Genomic DNA, 19,799 nt, shown 5'->3' with positions numbered 1-19,799 from the left:
ACACCGAAACTTTATTTTCAAAGACAATAATGCTAATTTTCATGTAAATGTAATTGTCAATTGTGATATTGGTTACTTCTGTTGACCAATATCTTCTTTTTATTTTAATCTTCTTGCTGCTCAAAAGAATTTGTAGATCTTTAATTTCAGTCTGTTTTTGTTTTCCTACACCTTACCGTTGTTAAAATATGTTGTTAGATCAGGTATTCAATTCTTTTAGGTAATAATAAATTTTGTGCGACAAGTAATCAAAGTTTGAATTAAAGACGCGTAAATAATGATAATGACGTGAAATCCTTTTGTTATTTATTTAATAACCCATTAAAAGTTATATTAGTATTCTATTGACTTGAAAATTATTATGATCTCTACGTTAATCGTACTGTAGTGGATCGATCATTCAGAGTTGGTGCATGGTGGATGTGTTTTTGGATGTATTGGAGAGAGTTGGGATTGTTTATATAGTAATCAAGATTATAAAAACTTTCTTAATTATCTTCAAAATATTATTTAAACGTACTACTAGTCAGGCCCTCCAACTAACCGGAATAATTCAGATATTGTGATTATTAATATTAGTTTTACAATTCCGTTTATGTATATATCACTACTAGAAAACTATACCAACGTACCGACAGAAAATATCTGTTCGCGACAATACGTCAGAAGCAGTGGCGGCCTAAGGTTTTTAGAGGCCTCAAGCTAACTATTAAGGCATGAGCTTTTTTTTAAACTTTTTCATATAAACACTTCTTCTTTACTCGGTCTTGGGACCGGGAATATAGACTAAAAGGTTTATAGTTGGCAGGGCTAATTTTGTATATATATTTTTTAGTTTTATCTTGTGTTTGTAAAAAAAATCATAAAATTCACTTTTATAGCTTAATTTGATGCAAATTGTTTAATGAAATAATTATGAAGCAGTAAACTAATAAGTAATTACTACTTTAAAAAAAGTAATTACTAACCTTCAGTATTCAATCCATTGATATTCAAATTGTGCAAATTCAAATTGGAGTGTAAATTCAAATTGAGTGCAAAAGTGCAAATCCAAAAAACAGTAATGACCAACAAATCCAAATGGTGGTTCACAAAAACACCAAATTACCCGAACCCGAAGAAACCGTGAGAGATTTGGGTTGGGTTTCGGGTCAAGATTTAAAACTTTGAAACCCGAAGAACCCAACCCAAAAAAACCCCAAAACTCGAACAACACCCCTACTTCACGCTAGCTTCAGTTTCTCAATTGCATTATGCAACCTAATTATCAAATATGCATCAATATAATAATTAGACTATGTAATATATTAATTATTTTAGAAAAACTGGGGGCCTTTATAAACATGAGGCCTTAAGCCCTTGCTTGGGTTACCTACTCATTTGGGCCGGCAGTGGTCAGAAGTACCAACGGATTACGAGGGTTAATGCCAAAATCCATTTTACTGTACTGGTTGCCGATGGTTCATCAGTTTGAAATTGTAAAAGTATTTTAAAAACAAAAGTTGCTCGTATAAATAGTTAACCTTACAACATTGGTTCAGTTTTTGTCTTGTGAAATTACCGACGGACTTCCGTTGGTAACGTTACATATTTATACAATTATACCCCTCTCACTTTCGTTCTAATCAGCAAACAAAATGTTGGTTCATTTTCGTTATCCTTTCCATTCCGTCCCTCACATAGGCAAACTCTAGGTGTTGGTTTCTTTAATTCTGATTAAAATGCTGACATTGGTTGTCTCAAAATTAAAATACAAAAGGTGGTGGTCTAGCAACAGCACCCGTCAAGTTGTATTTATGTTTTTTGGTTGCGCTGCCTCAAAGAACGGGCAATCTTAGAGATCCGAAACATGGATCAAAAGGCATATAACAAGTTTATATATGAACATCAAAAGGCTTGATTAGTAACTTATGTAAGTGGAACTGGTTTTTCCTTTCACTTAGAGGAATAAACACGTACATTATCTAAAGATGATTGTAATGAATCTAATTCACTAGATAGTGTCATTGAGCGTACGGCTAATGAATTTTTTTCTTCAATACTTTGTGATGAAAATGACATAAATAATTATATGTAACTTTTCAACGGGCCTGCTCGCATTTTGATATCTTGTCGGTATAGCATTGAGAGTGACATGTAAGTGTTAGAAACTCATTATATGGCCATTTTAAGTGACCACAAGAAGTCAAGTGCTCAACGAGACACTATGCAGTTAATAGCGGTTGGATATTGATTAGCGGACTTTTGCAAAATAGCGGTGCCATTAGCGGAACCGCTATTGATCGTTATTTGACCGATTGTTTATTCTTAAATAGCGATCATAATACCGAATTTCAAGTTTGGTATATTTTGGCTAAATTAAGAAAAGACCATAACAGCTCAAACTTCAAGTTTGATCTATTATTTGTTTATAACTGGTTTTTTTAATCCAAGCTCTAGAAAAATTACGTCCTCGCTCTTTTATCTATCAACAATTCCTTGGTTGATGTGGACTCGGATGACGATTTCATTGCTTATGATTGAATCATGCTTCAGTTATTGGTATATTTGTGTTTTCATCTTTTGATATTACTATTCATCACTACTAGAAAATAGATCTTTAATGACACGCCAATTATGACACACACTAATTTTATGACGTGCAAAGCATGCGTGTCATTAAAAAATGTCATATTTTATCAAATTTAAAAGGAGGGTGACAAGTATTTTTATGTGTCATCTTTTGTATGTCACTTTATAATTTTCATACCTCGCGCATAACACCCCACTTCCCTCGGAGCTAGGGTTACGATGATTTCTTCATAAACTGTGAGCCGATTCCTTCAGGTAGAGCCAGTTTCTTCCTTCGATTCAACCTTAATTAGATCCAATTTCTTCACAAACATACAACAATTCCTTCACGCAGAGCTGTACGGCGATTTCTTCGCAACCACAAACCTAGATTTCTTTCTTGATTACGAATTTGAAGCACATGCAAGTATAATTTTGTGTTTATTGCTAACTTAGAGTGTCTAGGTGCAATTAGGTTTTATTTAGTTCAAGAGAACACAACACATGTCACTCTGTTGCTCACTCCTATATCTTTCATTACTTCTTTTGCCCTAAATTAGATTCATGATCAACTATATGTGTTCATACTACAGCGGTTACCAAATTTGTGCCTCGGAGTACGCATCATAATCCACTCCTCAGGGACTTTAAAACCTGGTTTCAGAATGAGACACTCATTTTCAGTAAAAAGGGTTGAGAATTTCTTATCACAGATCTGAGAGACGCTGAGCAGGTTGTGGTTTAGCTGTTCCACCAGATTGACTTCATCGAATGTCAAAGTACCATTCGAGACCTTCCCTTGTTTCGTTATTTATCCTCCAATATCACCGGCAAAAGAAACGTGACCACCGTTGAATGGTTTGATATCGAACAACAGCGACTCGTCTCCCGTCATGTGTCGGGTGCAACCACTGTCTAAGTACCAAATACTGTTGACAGGCCGTCCAGGCTGTCCCTGCACACATGAAAAACCAGTTAGTGGAGGGTTTCCCGAGACACTCTTGTCTCGGGAAGGTTAAACACAAAATCACCAAGTTTAATTTTATGATTTCTGAAAATATAATCCTTTGGTGAGTCAGAATCTGAAGAACAATCCCTCGAGAAACTTGGATTATGGTTTCCTCGGTTTTTGAAAAGTTTTCTGGATTGCCTTCTTTTTGGTTTAGACTTAACCACAAAATCTTTTTGATTAACCTTTGAGAAAACCTTTGAAGGGCTCTTGGGCGTTTCAACTTCAGAACCCTTAGCTAACCGCTTTCTTTCTCTTTGGGTTAGACAAAATGGTTTCTTGGGTTTTTCGGTTCTTTTGGATCTTAAATTTGTCTCACTGGCTGAAGTGTAAGTTTGGTAAGGCATTTTCTTGGTTTGAGCATTATACCTAGGAATTGTCTGGCCAAACTTATTGTTGAAGTCTCTTTGTTGTTTATGCCAGTTCTTGCAATGCCTTGCAAGATGAGACGGATTTCCACAAATGAAACAACATTTTCTTTGGTTGCATTTATAGACATCTTGCTCACTGAGATATGTGGGATGAGGTGATGTTGTTTGGTTAACATGTTGGTAACCTCTATCTGACTGATAATTGTAAGCATTTGAATGATGAGTTGCAAAATAATTGATTGCTTAGGTTTCTGTCGCGAGTAATAAAAGGCACTATCAAGTTGATCATAATATTGAGAACTATTGTTATAATTTGTATTTTGAGAAAATGAAGTTTTCTTGGGTGGCACATATTTACATGAAGTACTTGGTTTTTCATTTTCAAAGCTAATTTTCTCTTTTATTAAGTTCTCAATTTTATTATCAGTTGATGAGCAGCTTTGACTAGTCTGTTTATTGACCTTGACTTTGACGGTTTCATCAAATACAGTTTCACATTCGGAATCAGAAGAGGAACAATCACTTTCATTGCAAACATTTATACAACCGTCATCACTTGATGATTCACAAAATACATCCTTTATCTAGACATTAACTTCCTATCATTGATTCACACACTTTGTTACAAACAGGATTGTTAATTGATTTTGTTAGACCCATACAGGATTCAAAACGTGGTTCTAACTCTCCCTTTGGTTTACAACCCTGGTTAACCTTCCCACTACTTACATCACCTGCTACACAAGACATGTTGACGTTAGAATTATCAGATGATGAAATTTGAGCTGTTGATGGAGAGGCAGCTGAAACAAATTTCACTGGTTTTGGTAGTTTACCAATACCATAGGCCATCTCTTCATCAGGAGAAGTATTATAGCTAACATGGGGTAGGCAAGTGTATTTGTCATTCATTGGTGGAGGCACCGCTGAATAATCACAACCTAGTCCCGATTTAACTTTAGTACTTCTCTGAGCTCTGATGAGATCATCTAATTGTTCAGATGATGCTTCAAATCTTTCAACTTGTTTTTCTTTTCTCGTTTATCAGAAAGATCAAGTTTCAACTTTTTAATTTCATCTTTTAATTTATTTACAATGTCCTTGTAATAGATGACATTGTGCTCTCCTTGAAAGATTTTAAGTTTAAGATTTGCTACGTCATCGTGATGTGTTTTAATATTTTCAACATATATATTGTCAGCTTTTACATACTCAGCATTTAGTTGACGAAGTTTTGCATTTTCTTTCAAAACTTCGTCTTGAAGATATCTATAATATGTAACCTTATTTACGCAAGCTTGAGAGCAAAGATTTCTTTTTATCTCATCAGATGGTGACGCATCAGAATTTGCAGCAGCAAATGAAGAAGCTTCATTTTTTGTGAGAGCCATGCCAGCCATGTTGAGAGGATTCTGCAGCTCTTGGAATTGATCATCCCAATCCACACCAACTTGGACCTTCGATTGGGAGACAAGGGCCTTTGAGTTTGAGCTTGAGTTGCCCTTGTGTGGATGACCTCCAATTCTTTGAGATGAGCTGCTTGGTTTCTGCACCTCATGCCTTTTTCCTGCAGCCTTTGCTGTTCTCTTCCTCTGTCACCTCAGTCACACGAATATCATTTGCAGGTTTTGATGGATTCGTGCATTCTTGGGAGAAATGACCCATCTCACCATAATTGTAGCAACGCAGCTTTGACTTATCAAACCCGATCCTTTTCCTGTCTGAATCATTGAAGCTATCCTTCCCGTACGTCTTCATGAAGTTAGTAGCTCTTTGCACCACCATTGCCATCTGGTACTTGATATCCATCTTTTCAACATCCTTTTGATTGATATCTCTTAAATCTCCATCTTCAAACTGTGGTGGCAATAGGTTTCCTTGCATCAACTCTTCATGGCTTGACAGAAAAGCGTGAACTATTGCGATGTTGGAGTCATTCAGCATGGGTAGTGCTTCACATAAACTTGAAGGTTTGCTTGGTTGAGGTTTTGAAGAGAGGAAATCCCTTGAGCTTTTAAGGCTTGGGCAACCGCACTGTCGACTGTCTTTTGAAACGAACTTGTATTGGAAGAATCTGATTGATTACTGGTTGAGATGAATGATGTTGGTTGTGAAGGTACACTTGGGTGTGGTCACTGGATACACATTCTGTTGAGCTTTGCTTATGAAAGCAGTTGGCATTGAGGAAGCAGAACTCACTCTAGCTTGATTCAGAGAACTTAGATGATTGTTCATTCTCATCTGCTCATCCATTTCAAATGACTTGATAGTGGATATCAAGTCAGTGTTTGACATCATATTTAGATTGGTAGTTCTCTTGATTGTGACAGTATTCGTACTCCAGCTGTATGGAAATGAATTCATCAATTTGTGGTTGACCTCAGCATTTGCAATGTTGACACTTGCAGCCCTAATTCTTACCATCAACTTCTCAAATCTCTTTACCAAATCCAAAACAGCTTCACCTTGATGATGATTGAACATATTGAATTCTTCCTTTAATAGGGTCTTCTAGTTTTCTCTAATTTCGGCATTGCCCCCAACTATTTCAACAAGTGCTTCCCACAGACCCTTGACACTTGTGTGTTCACGAAGAGTTTCAGTGATTTCATTTGAAAGGCAAACAGTCAATATGAGATAGGCTTTCTTATCTTGTGCCAACAGGTCCCTGTCTGCTTGATCATAGTTTTCTGGAGCCTTAAGTTGTTCCCCAGCATCAGTGCGAGTCACAGGAACATGAGGACCTTGTTCAAAACATCTCTTCAAATCAGTCTCAGTCAATGAGATATAATTCATAAATCTCCATTTGAAATCCACAAAGTTATCATCCAAGGTCATATACTTTGGTGGCTTTGTAGGTGTACCCACTTGGTTTTCTAACAGCAAATACCCCTTCAGCAGCTCAGAATTAGTACTCGTCATGATTTCAGTAGTATCTACCCTTAAACAGTTCAAAATTTGAAAACAGTTAACTTTTTCGCATGAAACATCTTTTCAAGCGAAGCGAAATGATGTCAAGCGAAGCGAAAGAGTCCCAAGCGAAGCGAAAGACTTCCAAGCGAAGCGAAATAGAATTCAGTTTTCTAGAAGCAATCTTCCTCGGGATCTGTTTTCACCTAATCTTGTCAGTGATGGGTCAAAAGTTGTTACACAAACTTTCATGCCATGAGAAGCGAAACTACTTCTTATCACCTTTGACTAACTGTTTGAACCCGTAACCCAAACTTTAACACCTTTTAACCCAAAACTTCTTAGATCTAGAGTTTGTATACTTGATATTTTTACCAAGAATACTTTTTAAGACAATTTTATGAAGATTTTGCCCGATTCTTTTTGTATTTTTCTTGTTTTTGAGGTTTTTGTGAACTTTCTTGTAAAGAGCACTTGTTTTCTTCTTCTCAAGATCGAAACCCAAGGTTGTGATCCAAAAACCCTCAACTAGTGAGCCGAATTCTGATACCAATTGTAGGTCCCTATGTGGGTGGATCTAACAACGTCTTTGGATCAACCGAGCTTAGTGCTAGCGGAAATCACACTAAGCCACCAAAGCGGTCTCGGATCTTGAGATGTTATTTTCTATTAGTTTGAGAGAAGAGGAGAGAGAGCCGAGACAGAAGAGGAGAGAGTTGCAAAAGTTTTCTTTTGGATTAAATTACTTTAAAAAATGAACAACCTTACTTCTCATGGCATGCTTCATATTTATAAGGAAGCATGCATAAGAAGTAGATTACATCATATGCCCAATGGGCTCTATAACTTATTTCTTTTTGGCCTATTACATTCAATATTGACAACTAAAGCCCGAAACACATAATTACAATACAAAAGACTAAAATAAAATGGGACTAAGATTGTCATATTCAACAGTAGTCTCAATGATATTAATGACCAATATTTTAGAACTTTGCAACATTAAGCATATTAATGTTCGCATACGTTTCAAAATTCAAAACCTCCCATGGTCCCACTATCAGACTTACGTTCTGAGACACTTCTCATGAAACATGATAGAGAATTACCAAATTATTGTTTGATATTCTCATATTCCGCCCATTTCTTTAATTAAGTGACATATATACTAACCAGATACTGCTAAACTTTGAATAATGATTGGATGACATAGGCATGCAACAGCAGATGCATCATGTGAATTAAGGCACATGTAAAGAATATTTTCATTGGGATTGCAATATATAGCACATGCAAACGCAGATAATCATTCCATTCTTATGTAGATTAAAAAACACTAAAATCCCTTTTCTTTAACATACAAATAGCTGATGTACAATCAAAGCTTGTTATCAATTTTTCGATGACATACAATCAAGAAAAAGAGAGAGAGAAGTGGATTTAAGATGTTCAAATAAAGAACACATGGTGTTTCATTAACTTTGTAACTCTAATAAACAAACTAACAAAGTAATTAAGAAGAAAGGGATAATCTGGTGGTTAACAACACAACAAAACAACAAAAGCTTCAAGAATGTAAAATTTCCAATTCATTAAGCTATATATCCTTTTTGAAGAATATATTCACCTAGCTAACCTTAGTTCAAGATCCACCTGACCCTCCACAACACCAATTACCAGTGGCGAAACCGCCGATGTCTTCTGCCTCTTGCAATTCACAACTTCTTCATCTTCACACCCTAGATACAAGTTTGTTTTAACTGGTCCAAGAACCAACAGTTCATCACAAACACAACTTTTTGCATCTGAGTTGCTAGCAAGAGAGGGACTTTCTTGACCTAATATAGGTATGGAAGAAACCCTAGTAGGTGAATCAGGTGAGGGGAAGAAACTAGTGCTTGTAGACTCCAATAAGAGTTTAGGGTTTTGTTGCACACTGTTTAAAGATTGCTTCAGTTTAGCTCTTTCTCTTCTGTGGACGTTCATATGACCACCTAGGGCTTGAGCTGATCTGAAATCTCTTCTACAGAAGCTACAAGAATAAGACCTTGGAGGCCATACGAACCCGCCAAGGGGACCTCGAGCATCCTCAGCGAAAGCTTCTTCTTCCCATGAGTGGCAAAATGAGTTGTTGAAGATACTGTTCTTGTTCTTCACCCACATCAAATACTGAGAGTATTGCTCCATAGATCTCTTATAACTTTACAATTTTCAAACTTGTTTGAAAATTTAGAGAAAGATAGTGGATAAGTTTTGTTGTGTTTTAAGGCTTGGTTATACATACTCATATAACTAGGACATTGTGTGTGTGTTTGTGTGTGAGAGAGAGAGGGTGTAGATTTACAAAATAATAAGATAGGTGAAAGTTTCTCATTTAGCTCTTTTGAGTGTCGGGAGCGTAATTGAATATTTTAAACATGTAATTTGTCCATCTCTCTTTTTAGGAACGTTTCGAACTGCCTCCAATATCCGAATTAGTCTTTTTAAGATGGGGTGTTATGTATCCATTTGATGTTTCAGGCAAGAACACCATTAAGGAGGAAACTTATCACTTTGAGAAAATCCCATTGAATCAGTTCTCAAACCTAAGACATAAAAATCTCAAACCTTAATCATCATCCTGTATCATAAGACTAAAAGGCCAATTTCAATCAGTTGTCCATCTTATAATATTGTTACTATTTCAATTCTTTAACTAATTAAAGCCTTCATCTTTATCCGAGGCCCAATATATGGAACCTTCATGTATTTCAAGCTCGTGAAGGCCGGATATCATTAAGGTTGATACAAACTCAAAAGTATTTCAGATAATTTTCTTATTCAGATGGTAAAAGCTAATGAAATTTGAGGCCCAAGATCATAACATCAAATCGGAAAACTAAACTACTTGAAAACGCTAATGAAAAACCGGCATGCGGACAATATAACACCTACTATCAACTATAAAGATTGATTATCATAAGTTTCTTGATTCTTATTCGAATTAAAAATTTTGAAATGCGTTTATAATGGAAATTTTCGATTCTGTCAAAATGGTTCTAGTACTTGTTTTGGTGTTTGTTGTTGGTTTGCTAATTTCTTCAAAGAAATTTCAAGATTCATAAAACTAAATTAATAATCCAATGGTCACTATTTCATGTTAAAGTCAATGAACAAAATTCTGTACAGAAGATTGCTAGATAGAAAAGGACATAAATAAAAACATTAGGCTAACATGTTGTGGTAATTAAATTAATAAAAGTAATTGAAAATGGATGTCTTGCTTTGAATGTTGTCATGTAAGTATATGCTCACTCAGAATATTTAAATGTGACCCGAATTGGATCATAGTTCAAGATAATTAATGTGTTTTTCTGTCTTATCGTCCACATAACCAAAAATTTTAAGTCAAAATTAAGCAGAATGATCAATATTTTATAATCATTAATTTCCCTCTAGAAAGTGATGGTTATATATATATATATATATATATATATATATATGTGTGTGTGTGTGTGTGAAGGTTCATGTACGTACATTTTAATCTTAAAATGAGAACGTAGGAAAATAATATCAATTTATAAAAAAAACGTAAGAAACAATATCAATCTATATAAACAATGATTTATAATAATAAAGAAAAAAACCTAAAAATTACAACAAAATAATTAAAATCAAGAACAAAATAATAACAACATATACTTATAACAGTAAAAGAAAAATTCAAATAATAACAACAAAATATAAATCAGCAAATACTTATAATGTCTTATAATCGAAAATTAGCAAATACGATCAGAAAATAACAGCAAACACCTATAAAAATAAACCTAATAATAACAACAAATTGGTTCTAACTATTTTTATGTTAAGAATAAAATGTATTTGATCATGCTTATATATATATATATATATGTATACACACACACACACTAGATGGGTGCCCGCGCGATGCGGCGAGATATGCACGCAAACATGACATCGAATGTGTAACCGGTGTTACATTTTAGTATATGCGTGACTTCACAACAGTGCATGCGTAACTTGACGATAGTATGCTCGTAATGTAGCATTGGAGCTTAGCCGGTATTAGTAAGCACGTCACCCAACAACTGTAGACGCGCAATTAGGTGTCGGTGTGCACGTAAATCTAAATTGATCGCATCCCCGCAACCCGTTCTGCCTGACACTGTTTTAATTCGAAATCTGTTTTAACTTTACCCATTTTGACCCGAACCTGTCCAAACCAGACCCAAACCAAATTAACCTTTTTTGTATCGACTCATTCCAAACTTAACATTTTTGACCCATGACCTAAAAAGTCGAACCCGCCCAACCCATTTGACGGTCCCTAATGGTAATTATGTAACACATGAAGTTTTTAAAATGAGAAAAGTATAGCAATACTATAATCAAATTAAAGAGAATAAAATACTCATTTTATGATATTATGTTTTTTAAAATTATTAACATGTGAAAATAACGTTAAACGTCGTGGGGGTAGTTAGTTTAAAATAAAGGGTATATATGTAACTATTCAATAAATTAACATAATGTGATCAAAGTTAAAGGACCAAACCTATAATTATTTTTTAATAAATTATAATCAATGTACATGATTTTGATAAAAGACAAAATTGTTAAAAGTCAAAATTGCCCTTAAATTGTCTTAATCTTATGCATTATGGTTTGCACTTAAAGTAATAAGTTTGATACCTCTTAAAATTTAAGATGCCCCTCACTCATGCTTTATATATAGTATAGATATATATGGAAAGGATATTTTAAAAACTTGATTAGTTAGTAAAAACTATAATAACTCAATATGGATCACACAATCATTTTAAAGGGTATAAAATATGTGGCTGAGATTAAATCTGATTAAAAAATTAATTAGGAGAAAAATAAAAAATGTGTGATGATTACACTAGTGTAGAGTGTAGACGTTAGTTACACCTATTTAAAAAGTCGACTCGGTGTGCAAAAAAATATTGTAATTTTTTTATGTACATGTAACCTACATATTACATATATATAAAAAAATTCAGAATTTTTTTTTTACATTGAGTTTTTTCGAGTTTTAAAACTCAAAGTAGCTTTAAAAAAATCATATATATATATATATAGGAGATGGATCAAATACAAACAAAAATACCATACTAATCGTGCGAACCAACTGAAATCACGATGGCAGATTCGTAATTAATATCCAAAACCAGAGAAGTGAAGGAAACACATAAATTAAACAATGGAAAAACCTAATTTGTAACTAATCGTTCTTCTTCGGATAATATCAATCAAATCATAATCGACCAGTTCATATTTGTTTATCTAACCCAATCGGTCATCCAATGAAATCGATCAGATCATATTCGCAAAGCTAACCTAATCAATCAAATCTGATGAACTGGAGATTTTGATTGATGAATTGAAGCTTGCAAATCATATTTGATTATTTAGTTCAGCCTTGCGAATTAGATTAAACTATCAATAGGTAGTTACAGAGTGAATTTTGAAGGAGATTGAACAACTAAAGCTTTTTGCAAATGGAATTGAGTAATGATTTGAAACTTGCAACTAAGATTTTCTAAAACAACCAAAAATTTAAAAAAAAGAGTATAATATGTTGCTGGTTATTACGCTTCAAATGTTTTCAAATGCTAACTAGAGTAATTATTTTCCTAAATAGAGTAATCATACAAATGGGTATTATAGCCTAAACATATAACTAGAGTAATTTGTGTTATAAGTAGAGTAATTATGTTATAGAGTAATTTTCAATTTCAAATAACGTAATTTTTTAACAAATAAACAATTTTCAATTTCAAGTAGTGTGTAGAGTAATTTTCAACTTCAAGTAGTGTAATTTTCAATCTCAAGCAATGTAATTTTATATTACAAGTAGAGTAATAACTAATTTATAAGTAGAGTAATGTGTGAAACAGGAGTTTCTATTGATGGTTTGTTCATCAATTCTAGATTAGTTAATGGTAATTTTTTTTATTTCATAATTGCTCTAGCAGAGCAATTATCCTATCTTATTCTACACCTGAACATCATTTAAAAATCCTAAAAACTTCATAATCTTTAATTTTGAACTAACGGAGTGTTTTCAAAAGTTTCAGATAATAACATGTGTTTTCAGTAATTACTCTATTAAACAACTTGCCGATTTGTTAATAGCATATGTCTAGAAAACGGGTGGATTTAATTGTCTAAAAGTGAGTTTCTTGAATGAAGTTGGAGGTATAGATCGATTATGGAGATGCTGGATGTGATTGAAATAAATGAAAAGATGATTTATGTGGGAGATGGGGTTTTCTTGTTATTTACAATAGTGCCACCGCCAATTCTTTTGGATTTCTTTGATTCGCACGATTAGTACCAAAAGTTTATTTGTAAGTTAACTTCCCTATATATATATATATATATATATATATATATGCTAAGTATAAAATGAAAACCCAATTTAGTTGTGAAAACTCTAGAAACTCATTCTCAACCACATTTTTTAATTAATGTTTAAATCTTGTGGTCTATAATTAAAGTGAATAAAAAATATAAATATAAATTTTTCTCTCTTCTGAAAACATATATAACAATTAGTAAAAAATGTTAAAAAATAGCAAAACATTTTTTTTTATGTTTCAATGTTTTGTATTAAATGTTACAACATATATTACATGTAACAACAAAAAAAAAAACGATGTTACATAGGGTTTTTGCGGGTTTTCACAACTCAAATGGGTTTTCATTTTAACCTAACCCTATATATATATATATATATATATATATATATATATATATATATATATATATATATATATATATATATATAATACTCTTTATAATTATTGAAATTATAAATTTTAGTGCAATTTGATTTACTTGTCAACCAATGTTAATTAAATATAATAACTAATGAAATTTATACTATTTATTATGTTAGATATTTTTAGTGTGATTGGATTTAATTGTCGACCAACGTTGATTGTAATATACAATAAATAAGTCACATGGGCGGAGTGCACCCTTGTTTTACTTTCAGTTGCGGATCTAAAACACAATTTTAGCGGTGGTGTAATTTTTTTTTTAACAATACATTAAGAAAGACTTTTTTCACGAGTGCGGAACGCATTTCATGTGTACCGGCAACTAGTTAGGTATTTTGCGTGTCCCAGGCCATGTTTCCCATTACGCCACGTGTCGGCCCGGGATACCCATTTGGCTTGCACCGGCGCGCAGTAATGCCTTTCGCTTGTACAAGCGGCCGATTAACCGTTTCCCGTGATCCGGGCCTGTTTTCACGTTACGAACGTACCAGCGCCGAATTACCCATTTGGTATGTGCCGCGCCCGGTTGCCCATTTGACGCGTGCAGGCCCCTCGTTGCCCGTTTCTTTCGTATCAACACTTGGTAACGCGTTTCACATGTGCCTTTGCCTGATTATTTAAGATGGACTTTTAAGTTTTAATTAAATAGTTGACTTTTTATCATCTTGGGCTTTTTAATAAAACTTTGAAAGGTGAAATTTTAGGCTTTTAAAATTTTTGGAGGGGAAGTGTAATATAATTTTAGAGGTTACGTAATAGTTAAAACGTAAAAACAAAAAAAAAAAGACGACTCTTAGCTAGAAAATTTGAGGGGTAGTGGATGCTACCCCTCCCAACAAGCTACATCTGCCCCTGTTTACTTTATTACAATGTCTGGGGAAAAACCTAACGAATGAGGATTCCAAGAGCCAGTGCCCCTGGTAGCAGGGTTAAGGGCGTTAGCCCCTGGCATGGTCAAAGGATTCGCGCCTAATGTTGTTAAATTAAAAAACTCACTAGAAAAATAAATTTTCTAATATGCCATGATTTACATAGTTAGATTCTTTTTTTTTTTTTGAACGACCAACAAATAGAATACATAGGTACTTTGTACAGGGTGACCCAATGGCTAAAGGTCACCGCCAGCTGGTCAATCCAGCCATACGGAGCTCTTAAGTGCCTCCAAGTTATCTCCAGTTTCGGGGAAAACCCACCAGCCCGAAGGCCCACTGGTGGTAAAACCCGGATGCCCTCAGGATCAAATTGGATATCAGAAAGATCACGATTTTCCTTCATTGAGCCATCCATGTCCCTCCAAAATGTCGTAAATAAGAATTGAACTTGGGTTTTCATTGAGAAACCCAAACTCCGTACAACTACACCACATTATAAATGACACATAAGTTAGAATTAAGAGGGAATATTAATTGTTTTCAAAACCTAATCAGTATATCCCGTTTCTTTTGGTTGAGCTTTTATTCTCTGGTTCACAAAATTCACTTTCAATATTCATTCTTGATCTCGCTTGAGTTTTATCTAGTTAAAATTTTTGAAGAACCACCAAACTAGTTTTAAATAGAAAGTGCTAAACGACTCTCAAGTTATTATCTCGAAATTCCCCAACAATTTATACAATTAACTAAAATATTATGATCATTAAAATACGGGATTAATTTTTCTTTTAATTTTGTAAGCCACGGTGAGCTACAGTGTTAACAATTATTTTTATATTGATAATAATTGTACCAAATTTTGGAGCATTTGAATTGGTTACTTGATATGATTCCTTATAATCATAAAACTTCAAATACCCTAAATTCCAAAACTTTGATTAAACTACAAGCACAAGGGACACATTGCTTCTTTCCTACGACAACAATTCATAACTAATTATTAATAAATACAAGTATAATTTGACTTATGTGAAGACTAGTAGCTAATCCCAACTAACCATCAAATAAAATTGTAAAAAGACAACAGGAAAGGACTAATTAGCCCTTTTAAGACCATGTTTCATTTATAATTGCACACCTTTGTACTTCTAGAAGAAAGCATTTTCTAACATTTTGGGTAAAATATTTACCCACGGTGATCATGGGTCTTATCCACTTATCAACGAGATCATGGGTCTTTAAAGACCGTTAGTAATTTTTATTTGTATTAAAAATAATTATATTAAATAAATCTAAGATTCTTGGAAGTAAAATATATATTAATTTCTAGAAATATATATAAACTGATACACTGGTTTATGTAAAACAAGCATGTATAAAAATGACGAACTATCTAACCTAGGAGAGTCGGGGAGAGTCCATAGTCGTTCTTGCGTTGAGCTTAGTTTCAACATATGCCTTCTGAAGTAATTAACCAATTCAGTAATACGATTTAACAAAACATAAAGTATTGGCGCAATTATATAAATTTTTTTGGGATAACAACCGTAAATCAACTTGTAAGTGATATTTAAAAGCGTATGCAAACTTTAAAGACCGTTAGTAATTTTTATTTGTATTAAAAATAATTATATTAAATAAAATCTAAAATTCTTGGAAGTAAAATATATATTAATTTCTAGAAATATATATAAACCGATACAATGGTTTATGTAAAACAAGCATGTATAACAATGACGAACTATCTAACCTAGGAGAGTCGGAGAGAGTCCATAGTCGTTCTTGCGTTGAGCTTAGTTTCAACATATGCCTTTTGAAGTAATTAACCAATTCAATAATACGATTTAACAAAACATAAAGTATTGGCGCACTTATATAAAGTTTTTTGGGATAACAGCCGTAAATCAACTTGTAAGTGATATTTAAAAGCGTACGCAAACTTGTATCTGCTAAATCTTGTGTTCCTTTACAAGGTCACTACTAGAAAAGAGCCGATTTTCCTACGAAAAATTCCGACATGGATTTCCTACAAGCAAAGCTTCCAAGTTCCAACAGATTTCCAACAAAGTTCCCACAGAGAAAAACACCCTAATAATTTTAACAAATTTGCTGCAATTTAGCGACGGAAAAACATGTGTTGGAAAAGTTTCCGATGGAGTAGGTTTTTCCCTATATTCCGACACATTTTCTACGGATCTTATAAAAATCTTTACGATTATAATTAATGACATTTTTATAAATTGCCATTTACAGTTCCAATGCTCCATTAGAAATTCTGACACATACCTCAGCTTGTATTATGGGATGTTTAGGTTGCATCATATTCTGTATTTGATATTTGATAATTAAGACTTCTGCCTAAACATATGAATCATATTTGACACAAAAATGATAAACTGCATTAATGTATCGAGATTTCGATATAAATTGGTTGATCGTTTCACTGTTGTAGGTGCTAAAGGATATATAAAAAGGATCCGAGAGTTCTATATTGATACAAGAGAGTATCTTCTAATAAAAAAATTGCAAATTTGTAACATGTGCGAATCAACTTGGGTTCCCGGCCGACAGTGGTGGGATTCTATACATCTAATGTAACAGTCGTTAATATTAAGATATTATTTAAAGAAAACGATCTCAAGTATATAGTATGCAACTTCCACTCTTTATAGCTTATTTTTAGTCAATAATACATCTAAAATGGATTTTTGTTTTTAAAATTCACGAATAAATCCATAAAAGAAAGTAAACAGATTTATTTTGAAAACTAGTAGGAAACCCGCGCGGCACGACAATTTGCAACTTGTTACTTGTTTCCAGAAGGGTTTTTATTTACTTACCTAAAACGTGAAACATCTTAATTACTTAGTACTTCAGATTAAATAAATAAATAAGAGTAAATACCTAGTCTTAAGTTTTGTTTCAAAAAATGAATTGCTATATTTGTATGCAATTGTTGTTGTGGCGAACATGCCATACATGTAACTTCAAATGTTACTAATAAATAGTAAATAATTGTGCAAATATATGTGTGAAGTGGCAATGGCTAACAATCCTTAGACCTATTATTCAACCAACCACAGCCAAAGCCACAAAAGTTCATACAAATTGAATATAAACATGAGGTCAAATGGGCCTCTAGAGTCTACACAACTAAAGAGCAAACCAATTTCATAAACGGTCAATATACTCCCATCTAATCTAACCTAATCGTGTTCTTCATCGAGATTCAAGACACAACCGCCATAGGCTTCTGGTAGCCATGCTAGATTTGTTTTTCTGGTTATGCATAAGCCAAGCCCATCCAATCAACACACAGGCTTCTAGTCCTAACCCGGTTGTGCTCAAAGTCAAAGTCAACAGTTCAGTTAAGCAAAGTGAAGGCGTAAAAAATCATTGTGCATTAGAGGATAGAATAAGTTATATAAACTGTTCAAAGGACAAAAAAAATCATTGAACCCCATATAGAGATGCAAACCTAAATCCATAATCAAAATATTAAAACATGATTTCTGTAAGTACAAGTCATGATAATCAGTTAACACATTTTAAATGCAAGGCATCATTTTATTTATTTATTTATTTATTATTGTGCGATCACCTCAGATGCTAGATCAAGACTTCCTTTATTCGACTGGAATAAATGTTCCTCCATTTGTTTCATGGGTTTTCCTTCTTGACCAAAGATCTTCATCTAAGTCAGCAATTTCAGTTAAAAAAAAAAGACTTTTTGAACTTTTCTTTTATTTCTAAAACAACTCATTTTAACTGTACACTGGTTATGGATTCGATGGTGAGACCCGCCAGACCCAATCGAAAATGCCAGATCCTATACAACACAAAAAGAAAGCTTATTTACATTCTTAGTATGAATCAAGAGTCGCTAAGAAATACCAAGTGTAAGTGCAACTTGGTAAAATTCAGAAACAGAAAAAGAGCACTAACCCTAACCAGTTGTAATAGCACCATAGGGGAAACCAGAATGCAGATATCAGTACTTTGCCCATACACTTGTCCAATGCTCAATTCATTCGCACACACGCAGTTTGAGGTGAACTGAAAAATAACAGAAGAAAACATAAGCGAAAAATAGAAAAGGTTAGACCTTGGTTAAATCTTCGGACCTATCTGACCCTGAGTTGAGTTGACGCCTCCCTGTAAGAACACCATAAATATATTCATACTTTCATAGTGAACAAAATTTGATGCAAACTGAGGATAGAAACAACTAACTGGTGAATGATGCTTTATAAAATTTAAAATACATGATAGTCCAATAATGTGTGTCTAATAAAAAAATATATGAAACCAAATCTATTGACAGACAGGAACCATGAGAAATTATGAAAAAACCAGAAAAGCATTTTTCATAGATCCAATAAGTTGGTTGTTTAGATTATGAATAAGAGGAGTTTATAAAATTATTATTGTTGTTCTTTTAATGAGGGATTTGAGGGAAGAGATGATGTATGACATGAGTTCATACGTCATGATGTATGCTACAGATCCATCCATAGTCCTCCTTTTAGATAACTCCATTCCTGTTACACCCGTTATATAATGTAATCATTTTTATGATGAAATTCAAAATGGAAAAAATGGTTGGTTTAAAGTTCATACCTTTTACGCTCGTGACCATGACGATGCAAGCAGGCTTACTAAATGAAGCCAAATGACAAACCCCTCCCTGAGTTTTAATAATCTCCTATTTTTTTTAATGAACAAAAGGATCCAATTACAATAGAGAAGTGGGTAAGCGGGTAACAAGCTAAATCAATTCCTTACGAACTCAATTGAAGTTTTAATAAAGAAACACGATTATTAGTGTAAAGAAAAGGGAAGAACATGATTGATACCATCAGAGTTTATCCTCATGACCTTACTGGGTCCACTAAAACAATTCCTTACGAACTCAATTGAAATTTTAGAAAGCAACAAAAATTCTACACGAGCCTCAAGTTAATTGGTATTATCAATCTGCCAAATTAACTGAAAATTACCTTCATTCAAAATTGTGCTCTTGCAGGTCATTGAAGAATCCATTAACATCGTGTTGTAAGGGGGAACCAAGAGACAAGATGAAGCAAACAAAAAGTATTGAAAAAATAAAAAAATAAAAACAAGGTTTAGTAGCAAAGACTTTGGTGATAGGAACCGATATTAAGAACTTGATTACTGAAATTGAAACAATTGAACAAGGTTTAGTAACAAACCCTAATTTTGACAATAAAACAACAATCTCCAAACAATTGAACATACGGGTACTAACACTAAC

At 33.5% G+C, this 19,799-nt stretch overlaps 1 protein-coding gene across 1 annotated transcript; it reads right to left on the bottom strand.

Annotated features, from left to right (window-relative positions):
- Positions 1–8,463: 8,463 nt before the first annotated feature.
- On the bottom strand, positions 8,464–9,027 carry LOC143593455 (putative transcriptional regulator RABBIT EARS). Its single transcript, XM_077073083.1, has one exon. It carries the CDS (start codon positions 9,025–9,027, stop codon positions 8,464–8,466), a length of 564 nt encoding a protein of 187 aa, XP_076929198.1.
- Between the last annotated feature and the right edge of the window lie 10,772 nt (positions 9,028–19,799).

This window comes from Bidens hawaiensis, unplaced genomic scaffold (assembly GCF_021521415.1).
Source record: "Bidens hawaiensis isolate Kalapana, Puna unplaced genomic scaffold, B.hawaiensis_p1.1 tig00042242_1, whole genome shotgun sequence".
NCBI classification, from domain to species: Eukaryota; Viridiplantae; Streptophyta; class Magnoliopsida; order Asterales; family Asteraceae; genus Bidens; species Bidens hawaiensis.
This window is presented reverse-complemented; position numbering and strand designations above follow the sequence as displayed.

What these genes read in the sequence shown, in the direction of transcription:
- LOC143593455 (XM_077073083.1), bottom strand. Translation starts at nt 9,027, where the DNA reads ATGGAGCAATACTCTCAGTATTTGATGTGGGTGAAGAACAAGAACAGT.